Source organism: Durio zibethinus, chromosome 2 (assembly GCF_047325235.1).
Source record: "Durio zibethinus cultivar Kanyao isolate XHJ-2024 chromosome 2, ASM4732523v1, whole genome shotgun sequence".
Taxonomy (NCBI): Eukaryota; Viridiplantae; Streptophyta; class Magnoliopsida; order Malvales; family Malvaceae; genus Durio; species Durio zibethinus.
In genome coordinates, this window is record NC_143163.1 from 4,043,361 (window position 1) to 4,063,728 (window position 20,368).

At 34.9% G+C, this 20,368-nt stretch overlaps 3 protein-coding genes across 8 annotated transcripts; all 3 read left to right on the plus strand.

Annotated features, from left to right (window-relative positions):
• Positions 1 to 494: 494 nt before the first annotated feature.
• LOC111308920 (CDPK-related kinase 5-like) lies at positions 495 to 6,794 on the plus strand. 3 transcript variants are annotated; one of them, XM_022907614.2, is made up of 12 exons: positions 495 to 1,340; positions 3,299 to 3,429; positions 3,710 to 3,751; positions 3,857 to 3,965; positions 4,352 to 4,430; positions 4,510 to 4,578; positions 4,681 to 4,806; positions 4,889 to 5,001; positions 5,522 to 5,644; positions 5,754 to 5,816; positions 5,926 to 6,093; positions 6,292 to 6,794. In XM_022907614.2, exons 1-12 carry the CDS (start codon positions 843 to 845, stop codon positions 6,430 to 6,432), a joined length of 1,662 nt encoding a protein of 553 aa, XP_022763349.2. In that variant the 5' UTR covers positions 495 to 842; the 3' UTR covers positions 6,433 to 6,794. The 3 variants fall into 3 exon arrangements, with proteins under 3 accessions (XP_022763349.2, XP_022763347.2, XP_022763348.2); XM_022907612.2 differs by having other exon boundaries at positions 498 to 1,340; positions 4,510 to 4,806; XM_022907613.2 differs by having other exon boundaries at positions 502 to 1,340; positions 4,510 to 4,806; positions 5,540 to 5,644.
• A 962-nt stretch (positions 6,795 to 7,756) lies between these two features.
• EMB2745 (Tetratricopeptide repeat (TPR)-like superfamily protein) lies at positions 7,757 to 10,949 on the plus strand. Its single transcript, XM_089746617.1, has 2 exons — positions 7,757 to 10,336; positions 10,415 to 10,949. The coding sequence occupies exon 1, from the start codon at positions 7,861 to 7,863 to the stop codon at positions 10,093 to 10,095; it is 2,235 nt and encodes a 744-aa protein (XP_089602743.1). The 5' UTR covers positions 7,757 to 7,860; the 3' UTR covers positions 10,096 to 10,336; positions 10,415 to 10,949.
• A 4,217-nt stretch (positions 10,950 to 15,166) lies between these two features.
• On the plus strand, positions 15,167 to 19,779 carry LOC111308923 (C2H2 and C2HC zinc fingers superfamily protein). Of its 4 annotated transcripts, XR_016329326.1 has the most exons (7): positions 15,189 to 15,444; positions 15,705 to 15,905; positions 16,002 to 16,083; positions 17,428 to 17,523; positions 17,635 to 18,045; positions 18,638 to 18,720; positions 19,272 to 19,779. XR_016329326.1 is itself a non-coding variant. In XM_089746633.1 (6 exons), exons 1-5 carry the CDS (start codon positions 15,436 to 15,438, stop codon positions 17,997 to 17,999), a joined length of 753 nt encoding a protein of 250 aa, XP_089602759.1. In that variant the 5' UTR covers positions 15,188 to 15,435; the 3' UTR covers positions 18,000 to 18,045; positions 18,430 to 18,623. The 4 variants fall into 4 exon arrangements, 3 of the variants coding, with proteins under 3 accessions (XP_089602755.1, XP_089602759.1, XP_022763352.2); XM_089746633.1 differs by lacking the exons at positions 18,638 to 18,720; positions 19,272 to 19,779 and adding an exon at positions 18,430 to 18,623 and having other exon boundaries at positions 15,188 to 15,444; XM_022907617.2 differs by lacking the exon at positions 19,272 to 19,779 and having other exon boundaries at positions 18,638 to 18,948.
• Positions 19,780 to 20,368: the final 589 nt, after the last annotated feature.

Consider the following 20,368-nt stretch of genomic DNA (forward strand, 5'->3'; position numbering starts at 1 on the left):
TTCAACTTCCCAACTAAGTTATGTAATTGTTAAGTTTGTTCATTTAACAAAATAGGCAAAAACTTGTAAAGATATCAAGTTCAATAATCGATCATATGATTGTGCCTTTAACTAAACAATAAGATTAAGGCAATTTCAAACATCAAGCTATAGAAGCATACCCAATCTATAAAAAGTAACCACAATATTTTAAACACTTCAATAATTACCTTCATCATCATTTTAATATAGTTTTATCAATTTTGATGACACTTGTTACGAGTAAAAATATTTTTATTTATCATTAAAATTTTAATGTAAGATATCAATATAAAAGAGGGTATCTTTGAATTTAAATAAAATTTAAAAAATATTTCAATATATTATTAAAAATTATGATTTTTAAGCTTAAGAAAGAGAAGTAGGAAAGAAAACAAAACAAGATTAACCTCCATGATTACAAGAAATCATAGGAAACAGAACAATAAACAACCTAATTGGAACTGTTCTATTGAGTACAAAGTGAATTAGTAGTATTTACAAAAACAAAAATTTTGTTTGAGGTTTATAGTGCAAAATTTTTTTTGGACAATGAACCTTGGGGGGGGCATTGCCGGCCATTACCAATCCACTTCCAAATCTCTTACACACTGCTCAAGGAACAGTAAAAAAAAGTCATGTGCATGCCACGTGGATAGCGGCTTGTACGGCTTTACTTTAATGACTTTCACTTATTTCTTCCTCCTCTTCTTACGTTAACAAGCAACGGCAAGGTCTCTCCGTGATTCTTTCTTACAAAAAGCTAAATCTCAAAAATCTCTCAAATGCAAGTAGGAACAGCAGTTTCTTGATCTTCCTCGACAATGGGAAGCTGCACTTCGAAGCCTTCAAAGCCAAACCCATATGCCTCAAGAGAGAACCAGCAGAATGACTATCCTGCCCCTACTCAACCACCCAAATCTCCTCCTCCTCTTCTCCCTCCAACCACACCTTTCCTCCCCATGTACACCCCAAGCCCTGCCCACCCAAACAAACCCAAGACTCCTTCAACTCCTCTTCGGCTTTTTCGGAGATCCTTTCCTCCTCCTTCTCCCGCCAAGCACATCCGAGCAGTGCTGAGGCGGCGGAAGGCTAACAAGAAAGCGGAAAATGAGGCTAGAATTGCGGAGGGAGAGGAGGATGAGGACGAGGAAGGGGTTGAGTTGGATAAAAGATTTGGGTTTTCAAAGGAGTTGAGGAGTAGGATGGAAGTCGGAGAGGAAGTTGGCAGAGGGCATTTTGGGTACACTTGTTCTGCAAAGTTCAAGAAAGGTGAGTTCAAAGGCCAGCAGGTTGCTGTTAAAGTCATCCCCAAGTCCAAGGTTGGTCCTTTATCCTTTTCTCTTTTTAAAGTTTATACATTTACAATGTCCATATACATATATATATATATGTATGTATACATACATATACGTATGTATATATATATATATATATTAAATCTATGTATTTGTAAATGTTGATTTTTACATGATATGCAAAATTGTTTTTTCTTTCCAAGATTGAATTCAAGGGCCGCGTGCTTTACTTTTTTATTAAGTGTTAGATTTTGAATTCTGGCTGAAATTGGGCTTCCTTTTTGTTTATGGTGATTTCTTATTTCCTTCTGCCAAGAAGGGCTATTTTGATTTCTGTTATATATATATATATATATAGACACACACACACATACAAAATTTTCATTCTTGTATTTTGCTTCCATTTCCTGTTAAAGTGTTAATTTCAAGGTAAGTGGGCTGAAGACTTTAGCTTAACTATGGCATGAAGAAAATCTTGAAGGAAGAAGAAATCTTGGGAGAATTTACTGTTTCAGAATCCTTCTAGATGGAGAAAATGCGGGGTTAAATTCAGTTCTTTACGTCTCTATTTCTTGAGTGTAAAACAACATAAAGTGACCAACTTGTTTGTTTATTGATTTTTCTGGGGTCAGTGGTTGGGATTGATAATTTATTACTTCGGACCACCTGAACCCCTTGGATTATTTGATGTGTCAAGCTTACCACATCTTACTTGGATATTTTAGGTCTAAATCACATCTTGGCCCTAAAAAATGCATATTTGCATCATTAGGTTGTATGGCTCGATGCTGGTGGAAGTGAATATTGTATGATAAGAAAATGTTGAGATTCTCTAGTGAACTTATTGACATGTCACTTTCTCTGCACCTCAGAATTGACAGCTGCTATTGAAGCACCATTATCCAATGGTTATGAATTGACTGAATTATTGAAAAGATCAGGTCTCAAATGGGATCTTAGCTTTGGACCCGTAATTTACGTTGTGTCATGTAGAACCAGTCAACTAATACCCGATTGTCTTTTACCAGCTTATACTTACAGCCCAGCTGAAAAAACAAATGGTTGTAGCTGGATTACACAACATTATCTGGATTTGCTATATTGTTGGGCCCTAAACTTTATTTGGTCAAATTACCTTGAAGAGGTTCTTTGAATCTTTACGTGGGGGATAGAAAAATTGCATCATTTCATTCTTATGCTTCAATTTATACCGAACAGAAGATGATACATGATTAGAGTTGTTTTCGACTGAGAAAGAGCTGAGCATGTCTTAGCTGCAGGTCAAGATCTTATGACGAGGACAATTTAATTTAGTTTACCCCTTGCAAGCTTGAGATGTTATAACAACTAATAAATTGCTAAGTAACCTGCTTTCCTAATCTCGTGTGTGAATCTTTGATTTCTGATATTGATGGCCCCTTGTGAAAGGGAAAAAGGAAAATATTGGAGGAAGAGATAGGGATGGATTTCCTTTATGACTTGCAATAGAATAGAGCTGATGAATTGTTCTTCAGATAGACCTTTTTTTCCCTCCACTATGACTTGCTTTGACAAAGGAAAGTTTTTCAGTTTAAGTCATTTCTGTAAAATTTTTCTTTTCATACTCAAAGTATTGTTTTTTTGCTATCCAAGTATCCACTTTTTCTTGGAAAATAGGGAAGGACTATGAAAATTAATAATATTGTGAGTATTTACCATTTGTCAGTATTTATTTGTCAACAATTAAAATTTTAATGACAACGGAATGAAGATACAGGTGGCTTCTATCATTCGTCTATAGCTTTTTCAACCGAAATAACAAATAAAGTGTGAAGAGAATGCTTTATGTCAAGTTATATTAGATGCATTTGTGTTTGTCGGGAAGAAAAGTTCTGGGTAATGAAGGTTTAATGAAGTGAGATTTTGATTGTGTTGTATTTTGCTTTTTCCCTTGGTTTGTCTTCTATGTTATATTCTCCTGACAGTTTATTCTATGTTGTCAGATGACAACAGCTATTGCAGTTGAGGATGTGAGAAGGGAGGTGAAGATATTGCGAGCCTTGACAGGACATAACAATCTAGTGAAATTCTATGATGCATTTGAAGATCATGATAATGTCTATATAGCAATGGAGTAAGCTTGAAACGTGCACTGCTGTTTATATGATCTTATTTTAATTTTGCATCGCAATTAATTTATTGTGGAAAACTCAATAAGAACCTTTAGAATTTCTTTTTTATCTGGGCAATATTTACAAACTATTAATATTCAGTTTTGGCTTTCTTGCATTTATAAATGTTTTCAAGTATTTAATTCTCTGGCACTTGGCCATTTCTTACTTGCCGCTTCAGTACAAGTTGTTATTGATCTCTAATCTGAGGTAAAATTTTGAGTAACAAAATTGAAATTACAGGTTGTGTGAAGGAGGGGAACTTTTGGATAGAATACTTGCAAGGTGATTGTTGTAGTAATAGACAGCTCAAATTTTGAGAATTTGTTTATTTTAGCTCTCATATCCACCTAATTGTTGCCTTAACTTGAAGGTCTATAATGCTTGTAGGGGTGGAAAATACTCAGAAGATGATGCAAAGGCTGTAATGGTCCAGATACTAAATGTTGTTGCCTTTTGTCATCTTCAGGGTGTGGTGCATCGAGATCTTAAACCAGAGGTGGAGCAAATTCCCTTTTCCTTACTCAATAGTTAAAAGCATAAATGCATTAGTAGGTCGTGATCCTCAATAGATGCAAGATTAAACACATGCTAGGTATTTTTCTATAAACACAGCATAATACTATGTAACGGGAGTTATGTTTGCGATTCCTATACTGAAAATTGACTTTATGAGGGGCTTTGGGGGAAATTCTTGAACTGGGCAAGGCTGTGTCTAATGTCTACTACCTGCTAAAAATTCTGTGACCCTTCTCATGCTACAACATAATGCCTTAGTCTGTTACCATCATTCGGTGGTAGATATTATCTAAATAACATATGACCTTTTCTGTTTTTTTTTTTTTTTTGGTATTGCAATCTAAATTTAGCACTTTTCTGGACCAGAACTTTCTATATACATCCAAGGAAGAGAACTCTTTGCTGAAAGCCATAGACTTTGGCTTGTCAGATTTTGTCAGACCAGGTTTGTACTCTTCTCACTCAGCTTCCTCCTGCTCAGCCTTGGGATTCTTCTAAATTTCTAATGCTTATGTTGTTTTTAGATGAAAGACTTAATGACATTGTGGGAAGTGCATACTATGTGGCCCCCGAAGTTCTACATAGATCATATGGTACAGAAGCTGATGTTTGGAGTATAGGAGTGATAGCATATATTCTTTTATGCGGTAGTCGTCCATTTTGGGCTAGGACTGAATCTGGAATTTTTCGAGCAGTCTTAAAAGCTGATCCAAATTTTAACGAGGCACCTTGGCCTACCTTGTCTTCAGAAGCTAAGGACTTTGTGAGGCGCCTCCTGAATAAGGACCCTAGGAAAAGAATGACAGCAGCTCAGGCTCTGAGTGCGTTCATCAATTTTACTCATAATGGTAGGTTGCTAACATCATTAAGCTAGAGCAACTGACCTTAGTCTTCTGTTCACAGGTCATCCTTGGATTCAGAATCATAATGATGTTAAGGTCCCTCTCGATATTTTAATATTTAGACTTATGAAGGCATATCTGCGATCATCTACTTTGCGCAAGTCTGCTTTAAAGGTGTGTATGCTACATGGAAAAATCCTCTTCTTCTTGTACCCTACCTATGCCACCATGTAGTATCTGGTCTTGTAACCGTTATGGTCATGGACCAATCATTGTCTGCACAATTGTATTTTTTTTTTTTTTTAATTTTGTTGGCCTCTGAATTTAAGATTTTCAACTTTGATTTTCTCTGCTCATTATTATTTGTTCTCTCAGTAATTTGCAATTCAAATTATGTAAAGCTTGAGTCATTGATGATTTTAACACCTAAGTGAAACCTGTTAGTCTGATGTAAGAAGCTGTAAATGATCTCTTATGCATGTCCTTTACCAAATGTAAAGGCTATTGAGAATCAAAGAGCTTTAAAAAAAATCACTACCAAGAAATAAGCCTTTAAATCAACTCTTGACTTGAGAGTACTTTTTCTTAGTTTCTTGTCCCATAAGTATGTCATTTAAGATTCTATGTTGGAAAGATCTGATACATGGATTCTACTTAATAGAAATCATCAATTTTTATGTTTTATTTCCTTTAGCAATTTTGTTTCCTACAGGCATTGTCTAAGACATTGACTGTGGATGAGCTGTTTTACCTGAGAGAGCAATTTGCATTATTAGAGCCCAAAAATGGTAGCATAACCTTGGAGAATATTAAGACGGTTAGTCTCCTTCATCCCCTCTCCTTTCTCCAAAAGAAAGAAAAAAGAAGGGGTTTGAGATAGTGTTAGATAAGGCACTTGAACTCATTATTTATTTTCTTGCAAACAGGCCCTTATGAAAAATGCGACAGAAGCAATGAAGGAGTCTCACATTCTTGATTATCTTTTATTGGTATGACCTCAGTTGTTATTCTTTCTTTTATGTAACCATTCCTTGACTATATGGTCATAGAGAAGTCGCTTATCCAAGTACCTTTCATTTAATTTCCATTGCATGACAGCTAAATACACTTCAATACAGAAGAATGGATTTTGAAGAATTTTGTGCAGCTGCATTAAGTGTCCATCAGCTTGAGGCACTTGATCGCTGGGAACAACATGCCCGCCGTGCATATGAGCTTTTTGAGAAGGATGGAAACAGGGCTATTGTCATTGAGGAGCTCGCCTCGGTAAGCTTGAAATTCTTTTTTTATATGAAATAATAGCTTGTGGTCTGTACTATGATACTAAAATTAGAAAATGAATCATCATATGCAATCTAAAGTAGCCATTTTGTACTTTTAAGTGACAAAAGCTTGTGAAATTAGTTCTAGGAAGAAATTAGACTTACTAAATGGTATTGTCCCTTCTGAAAATCAATTTTTCAGGAACTTGGTCTTGGACCCTCTATTCCAGTTCATGCTGTTCTTAATGACTGGGTGAGGCATACTGATGGGAAGTTGAGTTTCCTTGGGTTCGTGAAATTGTTGCGCGGCCCATCCAGTCGAGCCCTTGCGAAGCCACAATGATTTCACAAGGGATGTTGACTGTAGGAAATACTAATCATGTCACCATGGTCGATTACAATTCAATGAGACGTGGGATCAGCGCACTTTAAAAATGGATTGATCTTTCTAATAATTTTGGGAGAGTCGGGAAGCTGGGGAAGCATGCTCCCTGTATCCAGCTTCAGCTCAGATTATGAGGCATCAACTTTATGCTAATTCTTTGAGAAGTTTGAAAGTTATGGGATGATTTGAAAGGCAGCAAAAGTATCATTGGCAACAAAATGTAAAACTAAATATAGTTTTAGCTTGCCTGAATGGGGCAATAAGTTTGTCTCGTTACACTTTTTTATTATTTATATATGTTCGATTTATTATTTCCCCAACTTTTAGCTATCCAGTCTGGGAGGATTTGTTTCCTATCAAATAGGAATTGGACTCAAATTTAATTCAATTGAATTACGTAATGATCAGGAATTTCACCATATGCAATTGCCTCGGGTTACGGCTTTCATGATTTAGTATTACATGAAGTAGTAAATGGCTAGATAATTGTTCACAGCCCAACAAAAAGAAAAGAAATGGCAATAAATTAATTAAAAGTAGGCAATATAAAAATGAAAAATACATAGAAAGTAGAAGGTTAAATTATAAAAAACTGTCATTGAATTATAATTAATAATAATTTAAAATTTTATTATTTTATTATAAATAAAATTTTAATTTTTTATTTAAATTGAATTAAATAATTAAATAAACAAAATTTAATTAATTGATCCTTTAATTATAATCAATTAAATCTTTAGAGAGATTTAAGACAAAAATAAATAAAAAATTATTTTATTTAATTTATATATATATTAATTATATTACATGATAAATTTTTATTTATTTTAATAATGTCATTGAATTATAATTGTCATTGAATTATAATTAATAATAATTTAAAATTTTATTATTTTATTATAAATAAAATTTTAATTTTTTATTTAAATTGAATTAAATAATTAAAAAAATTAATTAACTAATCCTTTAATTATAATCAATTGAATCTTTAGAGAGATTTTAGACAAAAATAAATAAAAAATTATTGTATTTAATTTATATATATTAATTATATTACATGATAAATTTTTATTTATTTTAATAATGTCATATAAAATTTTATTTTAATTAATAAAAAAAAATTAATGATATTAATTTTTCATATAAATAAAAATTTAATTGAATGTTAATTAATATTAAAATGATTGATTAATTATAATAAAAATAAAAATTTGGGTAATTTTTAGTTATGGTGCGGACTTTTTATACCCCCGACTAATGCAAAATGAGAGGAAAAGGAAAAAGGGCAAAACTTGAAAGAGCAAATAACCCAGCAAAAGAGAACTTTCAACTTCAACGGCTCCTCTGGTTCAGAACCACTGATAAACCCTAGCTTTCTTGCCCGAAATGCCCTTCCTGAACCTCTATATTCACCGATCACTCTCTTCCCTCTCATCTTCCTCCAACGCCCTCTTAGCAGACAAAGCCCTAACTTTCCTCAAACGCCACCCTTACCAGCTAAATTCCCTCTCTTCCAATTTCACCCCTGAAGCAGCTTCATTTTTACTCCTCAAGTCCCAAAATGACCGAAGCCTAATCCTAAAATTCCTCAAATGGGCCCAACCCCACCCGTTCTTCACCCCTCGCTGCAAATGCCTCGCCCTCCACATCCTCACCAAATTCAAACTCTATAAATCAGCACAGTCCCTAGCAGAGGACCTCGCCGTCATTGCATCCGATGAAAGGGGCGATTTCGTCTTTGAGTGCCTCAAGGAAACCTACCATTCGTGTGCTTCAAGCTCCTCTGTTTTTGACTTGGTGGTAAAATCTTATGCCCATTTGAAATTAATCGATAAGGCTCTTAATATTGTTAATTTAGCTAAATCTAATGGTTTTATGCCTGGGGTTTTATCTTACAATGCTATTTTAGACGCCGTGATTAGGTGTAAAAGGCCAGTTAGATTTGCTGAGGATGTTTTTCGGGAGATGATTACAAATGGGGTTTCACCAAATGTGTTTACTTATAACATTTTGATTAGGGGTTTTTGCTCAGCGGGGAATTTGGATATGGGTTTGGGGTTTTTCAGTGAAATGGAGAGAAAGGGTTGTTTGCCTAATGTGGTTACTTATAATACGTTAATCGATGCACACTGCAAGTCGAAGAAGATTGATGATGCGTTTAAGTTTTTGAGGACAATGGCATTGAAGGGTTTGGAGCCAAATTTGATTTCTTACAATGTAATCATCAATGGGTTATGTAGGGAAGGTCGGATGAAGGAGACGAGTGAGGTGCTTCGGGAGATGAGTCAAAAGGGTTTTGTTCCTGATGAGGTTACTTATAATACACTTGTAAATGGGTATTGTAAAGATGGTAATGTTCATCAAGCATTGCTTTTGCATGCGGAGATGGTGAGGAGCGGCTTGACTCCAAATGTCATTACTTATACTTCGTTGATTAATAGCATGTGCAAGGCTGGGAATATGAACAGAGCAATGGAGTTTTTTGACCAGATGCATGTTAGAGGACTTCATCCAAATGAGAGAACATATACTACTTTGATTAATGGGTTCTGCCAGCAAGGACTTTTAAATGAAGCTTTTCGGGTACTAAATGAAATGGGTAGAAACGGATTTTCACCTTCACTAGTTACTTATAATACTCTTATTAATGGACACTGTATGCTTGGAAGGGTAGAAGAGGCCTTAAAAATGCTACAAGATATGGTGGGAAAAGGGCTGGCTCCAGATTTAGTAAGTTATAGTACAATTGTTTCTGGATTTTGTAAACGCCAGGATTTGGAGAAGGCATTCCAAATGAAGCAGGAGATGGCTGAGAAAGGAGTTAAACCAGATGCAGTTACATTTTCTTCACTGATTCAAGGTCTGTGTGAGCAGAGTAGACTTACTGAAGCTTGTGATCTTTTCCAGGAGATGCTGAATGTGGGTGTGACTCCTGATGAATTTACATATACTACGTTAATTTGTGCTTATTGCAGAGAGGGGGATATAAAGGAGGCTTTTCTTTTGCATGATGAAATGGTTCAGAAGGGATCCCTTCCTGATGTTGTTACCTATAGTGTGCTTATCAATGGTCTTAATAAACAAGCTAGGACAAGGGAAGCAAAGAGGCTTTTGCTCAAGTTGTTTTATGATGAGTCTGTTCCAAGTGATGTCACATATAATACGCTGATACAGAACTGTAGTAATACTGAATTTAAAAGTGCGGTAGCTCTTATAAAGGGCTTTTGTATGAAGGGTTTGATGAATGAAGCTGATCAAGTTTTTGAGTCGATGCTTCAGAGAAACTATAAGCCTGATGAAGCTGTATATAATGTTATTATACATGGTCATTGTAGAGGTGGAAATATTCACAAGGCATATGATCTGTACAAGGAAATGGTAAATTCTGGTTTTGTGCCTCATACTGTGACTGTTATTGGTCTGGTTAAAGCACTATTCATGGTTGGTAAGACTGATGAGTTAAGTCAAGTCATAGCAAACATACTTAGAAGCTGTAAGCTAACTGACGCTGAGCTTGCTAAAGTACTTGTTGAGATAAACCATAAAGAAGGGAACATGGATGCAGCTTTCGATGTGCTTACACAAATGGCCATGGATGGTCTCCTTCCAAACAGTGGCTGAACTGCATATTCTGGGGGCACAATGAACTATAAACCCATGAGCCCTTCATAAATGGTAATAGCCGTGCGTGCTATTATATTTAGAGGACATTAAGGAGGAAGCAGGTTGAATGGCATAGCTTTCCTGGTAATCTTAAAATACGAATGAAACTTGTCGTGTTTGCTACTAACTGTCATCATGATTATGCCGGGATAACTTTTTTGGGGACTAAACACCTCCATTACTTACGGCAGCTCAATAGGTATTCATTCCATACTTATACATGCTTAAGTTGTATGTAACAACGAAACTTGTGGTAATTCTACTGCATGTTGTTTAGACTACTTTCTGCGCCATTTTCATCAGTGGCACTCCACGCTATTCTTGAAGCTCCTTTGAGAAGATTGATTCAATTGTTACGATAACTTGACCGGTGTTATTATTGAGTTGGTAAAGAAGAGCATCATTGATCTGCACCACAAATGGGGGGACTTTGATAAGTGATGGCCGCACCCATTGTGTAGGACTCCAAAGCCATGAGCTGAAGCACGGGTTTCTTGAGGGAAACGTCACTACTGAATTTCTCGTAAATCTATCCGTTAAATGAAAAATGTTGGTGATTCTCAAAAAGGCAAAAATTACACGCTTTCTCGTGGAATCCAGTTTCTTATTCATTGAGGAAAGTTCAATGCGGTGAAAGCATCAAGAGCTGCCGAACGTTTAAACTTGTCTGCACTTCAAACTTGTGAAGTGCTTGCATCGCATGTTCATTTGCAGCTTTTATTTTTAATGAAAAAAATGTAATTTTTATTTTTGATTCAAAAATAATAATACTGTAAAAGGGTAAAGGATAAACATTATTTTCCATTTTTTCATTAGAGAGATTTTTTGGAAAATTCAAACCTTGTTAAATGAACTGAGCTCGTTAGTCCTTATGCACTTATATTTTGCCATGTCTATATTTAATTGAATTATTAGACCAAGACACATTCATATAATACCAAAAAAAAAAAAAGAAATTTTTTTTAAAAATTTTAATAAAAATCATATATAAATTTAATAAAAATAAAACAAAATTTTCGTATTTGATATATTGATACAATTTGTAATATGATAATTCGTGTTTTACATGTAATTAACATGAAGTAAACACTGAACAAATATATGAATTATCACATCTAGCTTTTATTAGCATTGGTCCTCGTAATAGGTTCAACTATTCAAAAGGTCCTGAATAATACAAACTTCCAAAGACTTGCTGTATAAAGAATTAAGGAAAACATCTATAGAAAAGATATCATTGCCATTCAGGCAACAAAGATTTGAAGAAGGGAGAGGAAAAGTGTTGGACGAATTTTACTTCTTCTAGCCCAACCTTAGAGAAAAGAAAGATCTCATTGACTGTCCGAAATTTCTCAAGTAATTTATTAAGAAATCAGAATGCATCTCCTTACAAAAAGACAGAAAGGAACACCTACCTACCACAATTTTCCTACCAACATGCTTAGGATACGTTCGATTTCAATGAAGCTCCATTGCCTTGCCAATATACTTGAGCATGTATTCCACTACCTCTACACCTCATCCAGATGAATCACTCATGGGTTTTTATATTAGGGTCTAGAAGACTAGGTTCTCTCTCCAACATCCTACAGGACCATAACTAGGCAGATGCTACTCCAGCTCAATTCAAGTTAAAAGACATCGATAAGCTTCTACTCTAGCACAGCATTTCCTCAACCTACCAGAGACCTTAAACCTTCAGGGAAAATGTGAGAAAAACGAAGGGATTGGATAGGAGCAGGAAGGCATGATACCATTTATTTATGCTGAAAAACGAAAGGGCTCTCAAAAAGAAGGTATGGGCAAGAAAAAGCTTACAAAGTCCCTCTTACAGAACCTAAGAAAATATATGTGCCTACTGTACTATGTAGCTCTCAATTGAAGACCTCGTGTAGGAGGAAAACAAAGGGGAAAAAAGTCTTAAACCCCAAGAACAGTAGGGAAAAAAAAATTATTCGTGAAAACCAAGGCTTGGTTTTTTTTCCTAAATTCACCAGGCTGTTGGAACTCACAATCATGATATTCATAATTTCTGTCAATCAAAGAGCCATACAAAAAACCATTGAAATAGAAAATGACTCATAACTATTGCTTGCCAAACTTGTTTCCTTTACCAGCGATTTCTATATAACATGGTAGAATCAGCAACCAAACCCATATTTCACTTGCAACCATTGAAATAAAAAATGAGCCATAAATTTAGCCTCAAACACATTTTCTTTACCGGTGAAATCTATAACATGGAGCTTTCAGCAACCAGACCCATCTCATAAAGATTTATTCCAAAAATCAGCATTTCATACTAAACAGCAAGATAGAGAAAGAAAGCAAAGGCAAGGGCAGCACAGGTAGATACGGACAGATAGAAGACAAAAAAAGCTAATGCAGATCTCAAAACTATCACTCGAGAGAAATACAAAAGATTCTTTCTATCAAATGCTATAGACTCAATTTAATATGGTATTCACAACTATGAATATACAGAACATCAAAGCAATACTAACTTACCAAGCAAACCATAACAAAAGCATTAACACCACAATTTATAAGATGAAATTAATAAGAGCAATAATAGTTTTAGTAGTCAGTTTCTTAAACTCAGAACTTTCTTATTTTCAACTTTCAATACCAGGTTAGTTTGCCACAACAGTTAATAATAAAGTCTTACATATCAAGTATCAACTTTAATGCACCACAAAATCTACTTCTACTGCTTACTAAAAAAGGACGATAAATAGTGAGAGTGAAATCACACATGTTATCTCAACCATGCTAGAAAAACTCAAAAAAAAAAACATATTCTTACAGATAAGACAAGGTTAAAAAAAATCAACCTCTTCTCAAAAGTGCGTATCTTATAAGGAGGAAAGCCTTTGGTGCAAATCATCCGCCAATGCCTGTCTTAAACTTTCCCCAAAATAATAAAACTGCTTCTCACTCTCAAGCACCCTTGCTGGAGCCCCAGTTTCATCAGGATCCTTCCGAATCTCAGGCTCAGGCTCTCTTGCAATCTGACACAAATTATGCAACACACAACAAGCTACAATTGTTTGCGGTGCATGATTAAGTCCGACATTCAAATCTTGAAGAATCTTCCACCTAGCTTTAAGTAACCCTATTGCTTCCACCACCACAGACCTCCCTTTCATCAGCATCCCATCAAACAAATTTTGTGCCGGCGTCCCAGCACCATCTGGAGAAAAGGGTGTCATCAAAAATGACAATAAAGGATAACACCAATCTCCAACAATATAAGGCCTAACACGATGACCCCTCACATTGATCACCTTATCCCAAACAATATCCCCTGAAGTAAGCCTATTATACAACAAACTATCCCTAAAATGAGTAGCATCATCTGACCCACCAGGAGCTTTAACACAAACATCCCAGAAAATTTTTCTATGGTCAGCAACAACCTGAAGCAAAACTGAATCATACCCGTATTTGCATTTATAAGAATTCATCAAATTCCTATCAAGTTTCAACCCACGGACCTTTATCGGGCACCCATCAATAGCTCCACAAATGTTTGGCAGTGAACTAAGTTCTTCGAAGCCCTGGGTAGTTTCAGTCAATCTTCTACGAGAAACTGGGATCTTGATGAACTCTGGGTAGAGCTTAGTCGCCAAGAGACGAGTCACCATATTGGTGATTTTGGAAACGAGGTAAGGGTCCAGGGAAGAGTGTGAAGCGACGGTTTTAGCGGAGTAGCCATGGGAGAGACGAGAAAGAACCATGGCTACGGCGTAATCAGAGGGAAGGGAAAGATTTGAGGCGGTTATAAAAGGTTTGAGCTTCTCAACCACGGTGGTGAAAACGGGATAGGAGAGTCCATACAAGGACCGCCATTGGGCATCACGGATTGGGGCGTCCAGAGACCAGATGTGGTCAGTAGAGAGAGCACGAAAAGCTGCGACGGAGAAGTGAGAGGGAGAAGAGGGAGGAGGAGAAGGGGAGGAATTGGGTTGTCTTTTGTTTGACAAAGGTGAAGAATTTTGAGGTCCTTTCTTAGAAGAAGACGTGGCGAGGAAGGAAAGGAGGGAGGCGAGAGTGAAGAAGAGGAGAGGGGCAGGGGAAGAGGAGGAGAGGAGAGAGGAAGGAGAGGAAGGGGAAGGGGAGGAAGTGGGAGGAGGGGAAGAGGAGGCAGGGGAAAAGAGGGAAGTGGCTGGGTCAAGGGAATTATGGAGGTGGAGGAGATTTGATAACATTAGCAACAAAGTTTCATCCATTCTGAAAGAACAAGTTTCAGATTTTGGAGGGTTAGGGTTTATGTGTTTTGGCAAAGAAAGATAAAAAGGAAGTTTGGGATTGTTTTGTTTTCAATTGATTGTGGAGAAAAAAATTAGCTTTGACACCATTAGCAAAGTGAAGAGATTGAAGGAAAAGGAATTTGGTATTAGTGGAAGCAACAATTGTTGGGAAAGAAAAGGGTTGTTTGTTTCTGGGTCCAATTTTGATGCCGAATAATTTTTCAGAACTGTTTTTTTCTTTTTTAGAGTAAAAAGAGAATAATCTTGTTGTAGTTTGGATCATTGGACTGAGTGTTTAAATCTAAGCAAGTTGTAAAAATTCAATTAGCGCTTCTCATCTATTTCTAACAAAAATTAAATTTTTTTTTTATTTTGATTTGAAGCCAAATTGTTGTAATAGTCTGGTCTTCTTCTTTGCTTTGTTTTTTTAATTAAATAACTAATTTATACATATCATTTTAAGAATTTAAATTTTAATTATGAAAATAATGTATTATTTTTTTGTCTTCGAGTGTTTTTGATTTTTATGAAATATAAAATTAAAATTTTATAATTTTTAATATTAAATATTAAATATTAATATATAAAAAATAATTTTAAAATATAAAAAATAAAAATTTTAAATGTTAAAAAAATAAGTCATAATTTTAAAATATCAAAAAAAATTAACAAAGAATATAAATTTATAAATATCAAGACATAATTTATGATAGAGAATTCCAAAAATAGATATCAATCAATAATACTTGGTACTACATTAGCTAACTTTATAAATTTCGAAATACAAAAAAGAAAAAGGGCCCGGTCCAATGAACCAACATTCAGGGTCGGGTAAACCGAGAGTCCGCGATTTCCGCGTTTCGTCGGTTTTGGATCCAGTTTCCTTTGCAAAATAGGAAGGGAAACCCGCTTGATAAAATTATTTCAATCCCCCTTTTAAACAAGAAAGAAAAGATTTTAGGGTTTAAACCAATTCCTAAAATCACTCGTAATTAGCACCCAAATTTTGAATAATTATCCTCCTAACGATCAGATTTTCGCAGCCATGACTGAGGTAATCTCCAAAGCTTTATTCCTCTATTTTTATTCTTTTTCAATCAATCAAGAAATTAAAAAACCTAAACTTTTCACTCCTTCTCCAGCAATGCTTGATATTATCGATGAATCCCCTTGATTTTTTGTAACATTGTTTAAGTTGGTTATTTTACAGTAAAATTTTCAATGAATTAGGTTTTTCTTTTTTTTTCCCCAGTTATTCGGCTATATATGCACTAATTCATTCCTTTTTTTTTTCTTTTTCTGTCATGTGTTCAGTATTGGGTGAGTCAGGGGAATAAATGGTGTGATTTCTGCAAAATTTACATATCGAATAACCCGTCAAGTATTCGAAACCATGAGCTTGGTCAACGGCACAAAGAAAATGTTGCTAAGAGGCTTACTACTATGCGAAAAGAGAGCGCAGCCAAAGAGAAGGAACAAAAGGAAGCTGCTCGCGCTCTCGAACAGATTGAAACTGTAAGTATTAAGTAACCCTTCAATAATGTTTTGCTTTTCATGCTTCATTTATTCTTGTTTTAACGACTATTAGTATTACTTAACAATGTTTTCCAGAAAGCTAAGCGGAGTTATCAGAAGGACGTTGCTAGTTTTGCGGCAAGAGATTCTAATGATCAAGAATTAGATGGTCAAGAAGGTAACTACAAGTCATCTTCAACTTCCCTTTTTTTAAATAGTACAGGTTATGGTAGTAATACAAGTTTTTTTAAATATAATAAGCATATAATTATGTTGATCTGCACCATGGATAGTGAGCTTTCCTTTAAATTTTGGGTTGTTGTTAACTGCCCAATTGTAAAATCTTAGGTCATGTTTGATACACAACATCATAATAGGATAGGATAAGATGATATTATTAATAGGATTAGATTAAATAATGTCATCTTTTCTTATATTTGATGTGTGCAAGGATTAAGATAGGATAATTTATTTATTGGTCAAAATTATCCTTCCTCAAAGTTTATATAATTTAAATTATTTATGTAATTTTTAAGTGTATAATAGGACATGTAAGTTTAATCTCATGGATTAAAAGTAATCCTTTCCACTTTGGGAGGATTGAATTATCCTATACCAAGAGGATGGTAATCCTCCTTGTAATCCTATCCTTTTCAATTAGATACAAATCAAACATAATATAGAATGATTATCATATTATCCTATCCATCATCCTCTGCGCCAAACATGACCTTAAAGTCATTTCTTTCAGCTTATGGCTATTAAAGCAACTGAGTTAATGATAGACATCTTATCTGCACAAGCATTAGTGACTTACTGAGAAGTTAGAAATTTATTTAATTCAGTATTATAATCCATTTAAATAGGAGAATGTAAAACCTAAGTTATAGGCTGCCAATTTAGGTTGAGATTAGCAGGTCTGCTTGAGTTTTTACATGACAGCGAGGCTGGCTTCATGCAGCTATATTCCTATTGCTAAATTTCATTGGTTAATATTGAAGCTTTTGAGTTTGGAGTGTAGCAGAAAAATGAATGTCTAACCAAAATTTTAAAACACTTATTAGAATGATGAGAATGAGTATTGTTAAACACATTTGATTGTGGAAATACTTTAATAGTAGACATGATTCATGACATCTGAGCCCTAAGAATCAACTACTTTCCTTGGTTGCATTATGGTCCAAGGTCATTTTGACTGTTTCTTTGTCTTTGGTGGTTTGCCACTTTTTTTTCAAAACTTGCTTTAGATTTTTGGTTTAATCTTCTATCGCATTGCAAAAGCTGCCAGGCAAACCCTGCTGAAAGTTTTTTGTTTCTTTCTGCTAACTTGGTAGTTGATGCCAAGGAGCTGGCCTGATGGATATGTGGCCTTAATCTCTATCAGGCCCAATGTCTTATCTTTGATTTACAAATGAGGCATTTTTTTTTATTATTAATATCTAAATGCATATGATGTCGTTTGGTCTATCTATCATTTTTATATTGAGGTTAGTACTATTCTAACTTATACAGCTTGATGCAGACTGGGACTACGACAGTAGTTCAGGTTATTACTACAATCAAAGCAATGGGTTATACTATGATCCAAAGTCAGGCTTTTACTATTCTGATGCTATAGGTACGGATCCGCAATTGTACTTTAAAATTTTTTGTCCTTTCTTTCTTCTGTAAGATAATCTATTAGATTAAATGTTGCTCGTGGTATATTTACTTAGAGGGAATGCAACAGGCAGGTGGGTGACGCGGGAAGAGGCATACTCCAAGGCTCAAGCTTCATCAAATCCTAAATCAAGAGATCCTAGCTTGAAAAAGCCATTTCCAACTTCGGTGGTGGACCCAGTTGCAGATAGCAAAAGTGCTATTAAAAGTCAAAAGGAGACTGCACCTGGGCCTGTCATTTCAGCTTCTTTAAATCCCATGAGATCTGTTAAAGGTGCTCCATCCTCACTTGCGGTTAAGAGGAAAAGACAAGATGAGAAGCCCAAGGCTATATCTAAAGAAGAGGTAGCTGCACTCAAAGCAAGGGAAGCAGCAAAGAAGAGAGTTGAAGAGAGAGAGAAACCATTACTTGGCCTGTACAATGGATCTCGCTGATTGACAGTGGCTCAAGCAAGCATCTTGCCTCTTCTTGATTCAAGGGGTATGCTTCAGCATACTATTCAACTTTTTTTTTCTTCTCCCAGGTTGGGGAGTGGGGAAACTTAATTTGACCACATTCTATATGGATATTGGACGGGCTATAGTTGAAGTCTTTACTCTAATATCTCTTGCCGCTAGATGGCTACTATGACCCTTGTGTGTTTTTTTATTATAACTGAAGTCTTTATTCTAATCTCTCTTACTATGGAAAGATGTCTTAAGGAGTAGATGACACAAATTGTGCTGTAGTATAGCCAAGTAATTGACTGTCTGAGCTGTTTGTCTTAGTGTGTTGATTGTATGATATTTTAAGCTGGAAATCTGGAGTCAATATTAAGAGTGTGTTTGAGTTAGCTAAATTCAAATGCCTTTGTTTGTCTTATAGCACTAGCTGCTAATAAATTGTGCTTCAGCAGAAAAAACACTGAGATCAGCTCCCTGGGCCTTAGATTTTTGTGTGAGAAGAATGGGATGGAAAGAAAGTGATCATTGATTTCTTCAACATGGTTTTTTATAATCTCTTTGTTACATTTAGAAATACCAAACTGGATTATGGCCTTAGATTGATTTACTTTAATTGTATTTCATTGCAGATACTGAGAACATGACATAGCAGGTCACAGATTTATTGCATAGCATGTATGCTGTATGGCTGCGTAAAGAATGAACCAATATGGTAGCTTTCATTACATCCCTTTTATTGTAGAATATTGATCTTAATAGGAGCTTGTGTTGTGTTAAAAGTCTTTAATCTCTGCAAGTGTTTGTGATCTATTGAGGAATTTTATCAATTTCTTCTTAATTGATAGAAAGTCCAGTGATTTGAAATTTGCAACTATAGTACAATCGTGTACATGTAATATTCATGCCTTCTATCTACTTTTGCTTTTATTTTGGAGTTTAAGTTATGCCTTTATTTCAAATTTGGTGAAATTTTTTTAGACATTAACCTAGAAAGTTTGAGCCGGATTATTGTATGTATGGTTCTTGGGATTTAATTTCCATGTAGTTTTTGTTCGAAAGACAGTGTAGAACCTCACTCAAGATTATGACATTTAGTGCCATCTAAACATTAGCAAATACATGAATGAGGTTCCGTATTCCCTTGAAGACCGGAGTTAAGTATGTTGCTTTTGGAAAAATAGTAGATACTGTGTGGTCCCTATTACTGGAAAATGGGTGAAAAAGATTGTGATTAAGCAGAGGCTAGTTGTGTATCTTATTCAGGGCCATTGGAAAAGGAAGAAAACCAGAATGGAGATCCTGGCTAGCCAGATGGTTGTGATTCACAGGAACCCTAACCTGACCGGATTGCTGATGAATGATGTTTTCTGCTGCTTCAGTATGCTGTTGGGCTTATGTTACCTGGCCGGCAGTCATGTGGCATGGCATTGGCTTCTCAATTCAAGGCACTAATAGCAATAGAATGTGAAAACATCATTTCTGTTTCTCCCAGCGTCTACAAAGTGGCGATTGCTCTTTCAAAACGTGCCCTCTCCGTCAGTCTTATCCGCGAGCAATTGAGCCGTAAATGAACGTTGTTTCTGCTTCTTCGACCGTTAATAAAGTTGAGCGTCGACAAAGTAACAAAGTAAATGCAGTAACCATACTGCTCTTTTTGCTTGACCCTTTTAAAATATTTTGGCTCGTAAAGCCTTCAAATTAACACTGAAAAACGTTGTGACGATTAAAGTTTTTACTGCACCCCCCCAGCCTATAATAAACATGGTGTCTGTTCAAGGAAGCTTTACCACTTCCTTTATGGTCTAATACATTGTGACCAAATAGAAAAATTTAAACTAAATACTAGAAAATTTTTATCAAACTCAAGAATTAAAAACTTTAGTAGATCACTTTTGCCTCTTGACTTTTATTTTTATTTGGATAAACGTCACTGACAATAGATGTTACGTGTACATTTTAATAGATACTAGTGTTAAATCTTGGTTTCGTCTAATGTATTAAATTAATTTTTAGTATTTTATTTAATTAATATTTAATTGAATTAAAATTTAAAATAATTTAATATAAAATTAATATTGTTAAGCGCACAATCTTCTGTTAAAATAATTGACAAAAGAAAATTACTGCAAAACTAAATAAAAAATATTATGTGTATATGTTAAAATTATAAAATTCCTAAAAGGAGCAGTTGCTGAACAGAAATTATAATAAAACACTTAATTTGTAGCTACATCTGATTATTAATAAATTTATACATAATCAAGATAAATAATAACTTTAAAAATATCATGTGCTATAATAACAAATAAACAGTAATCACTTATTTTTAATTGATTATCAATGACAAATTTTTTCATTCT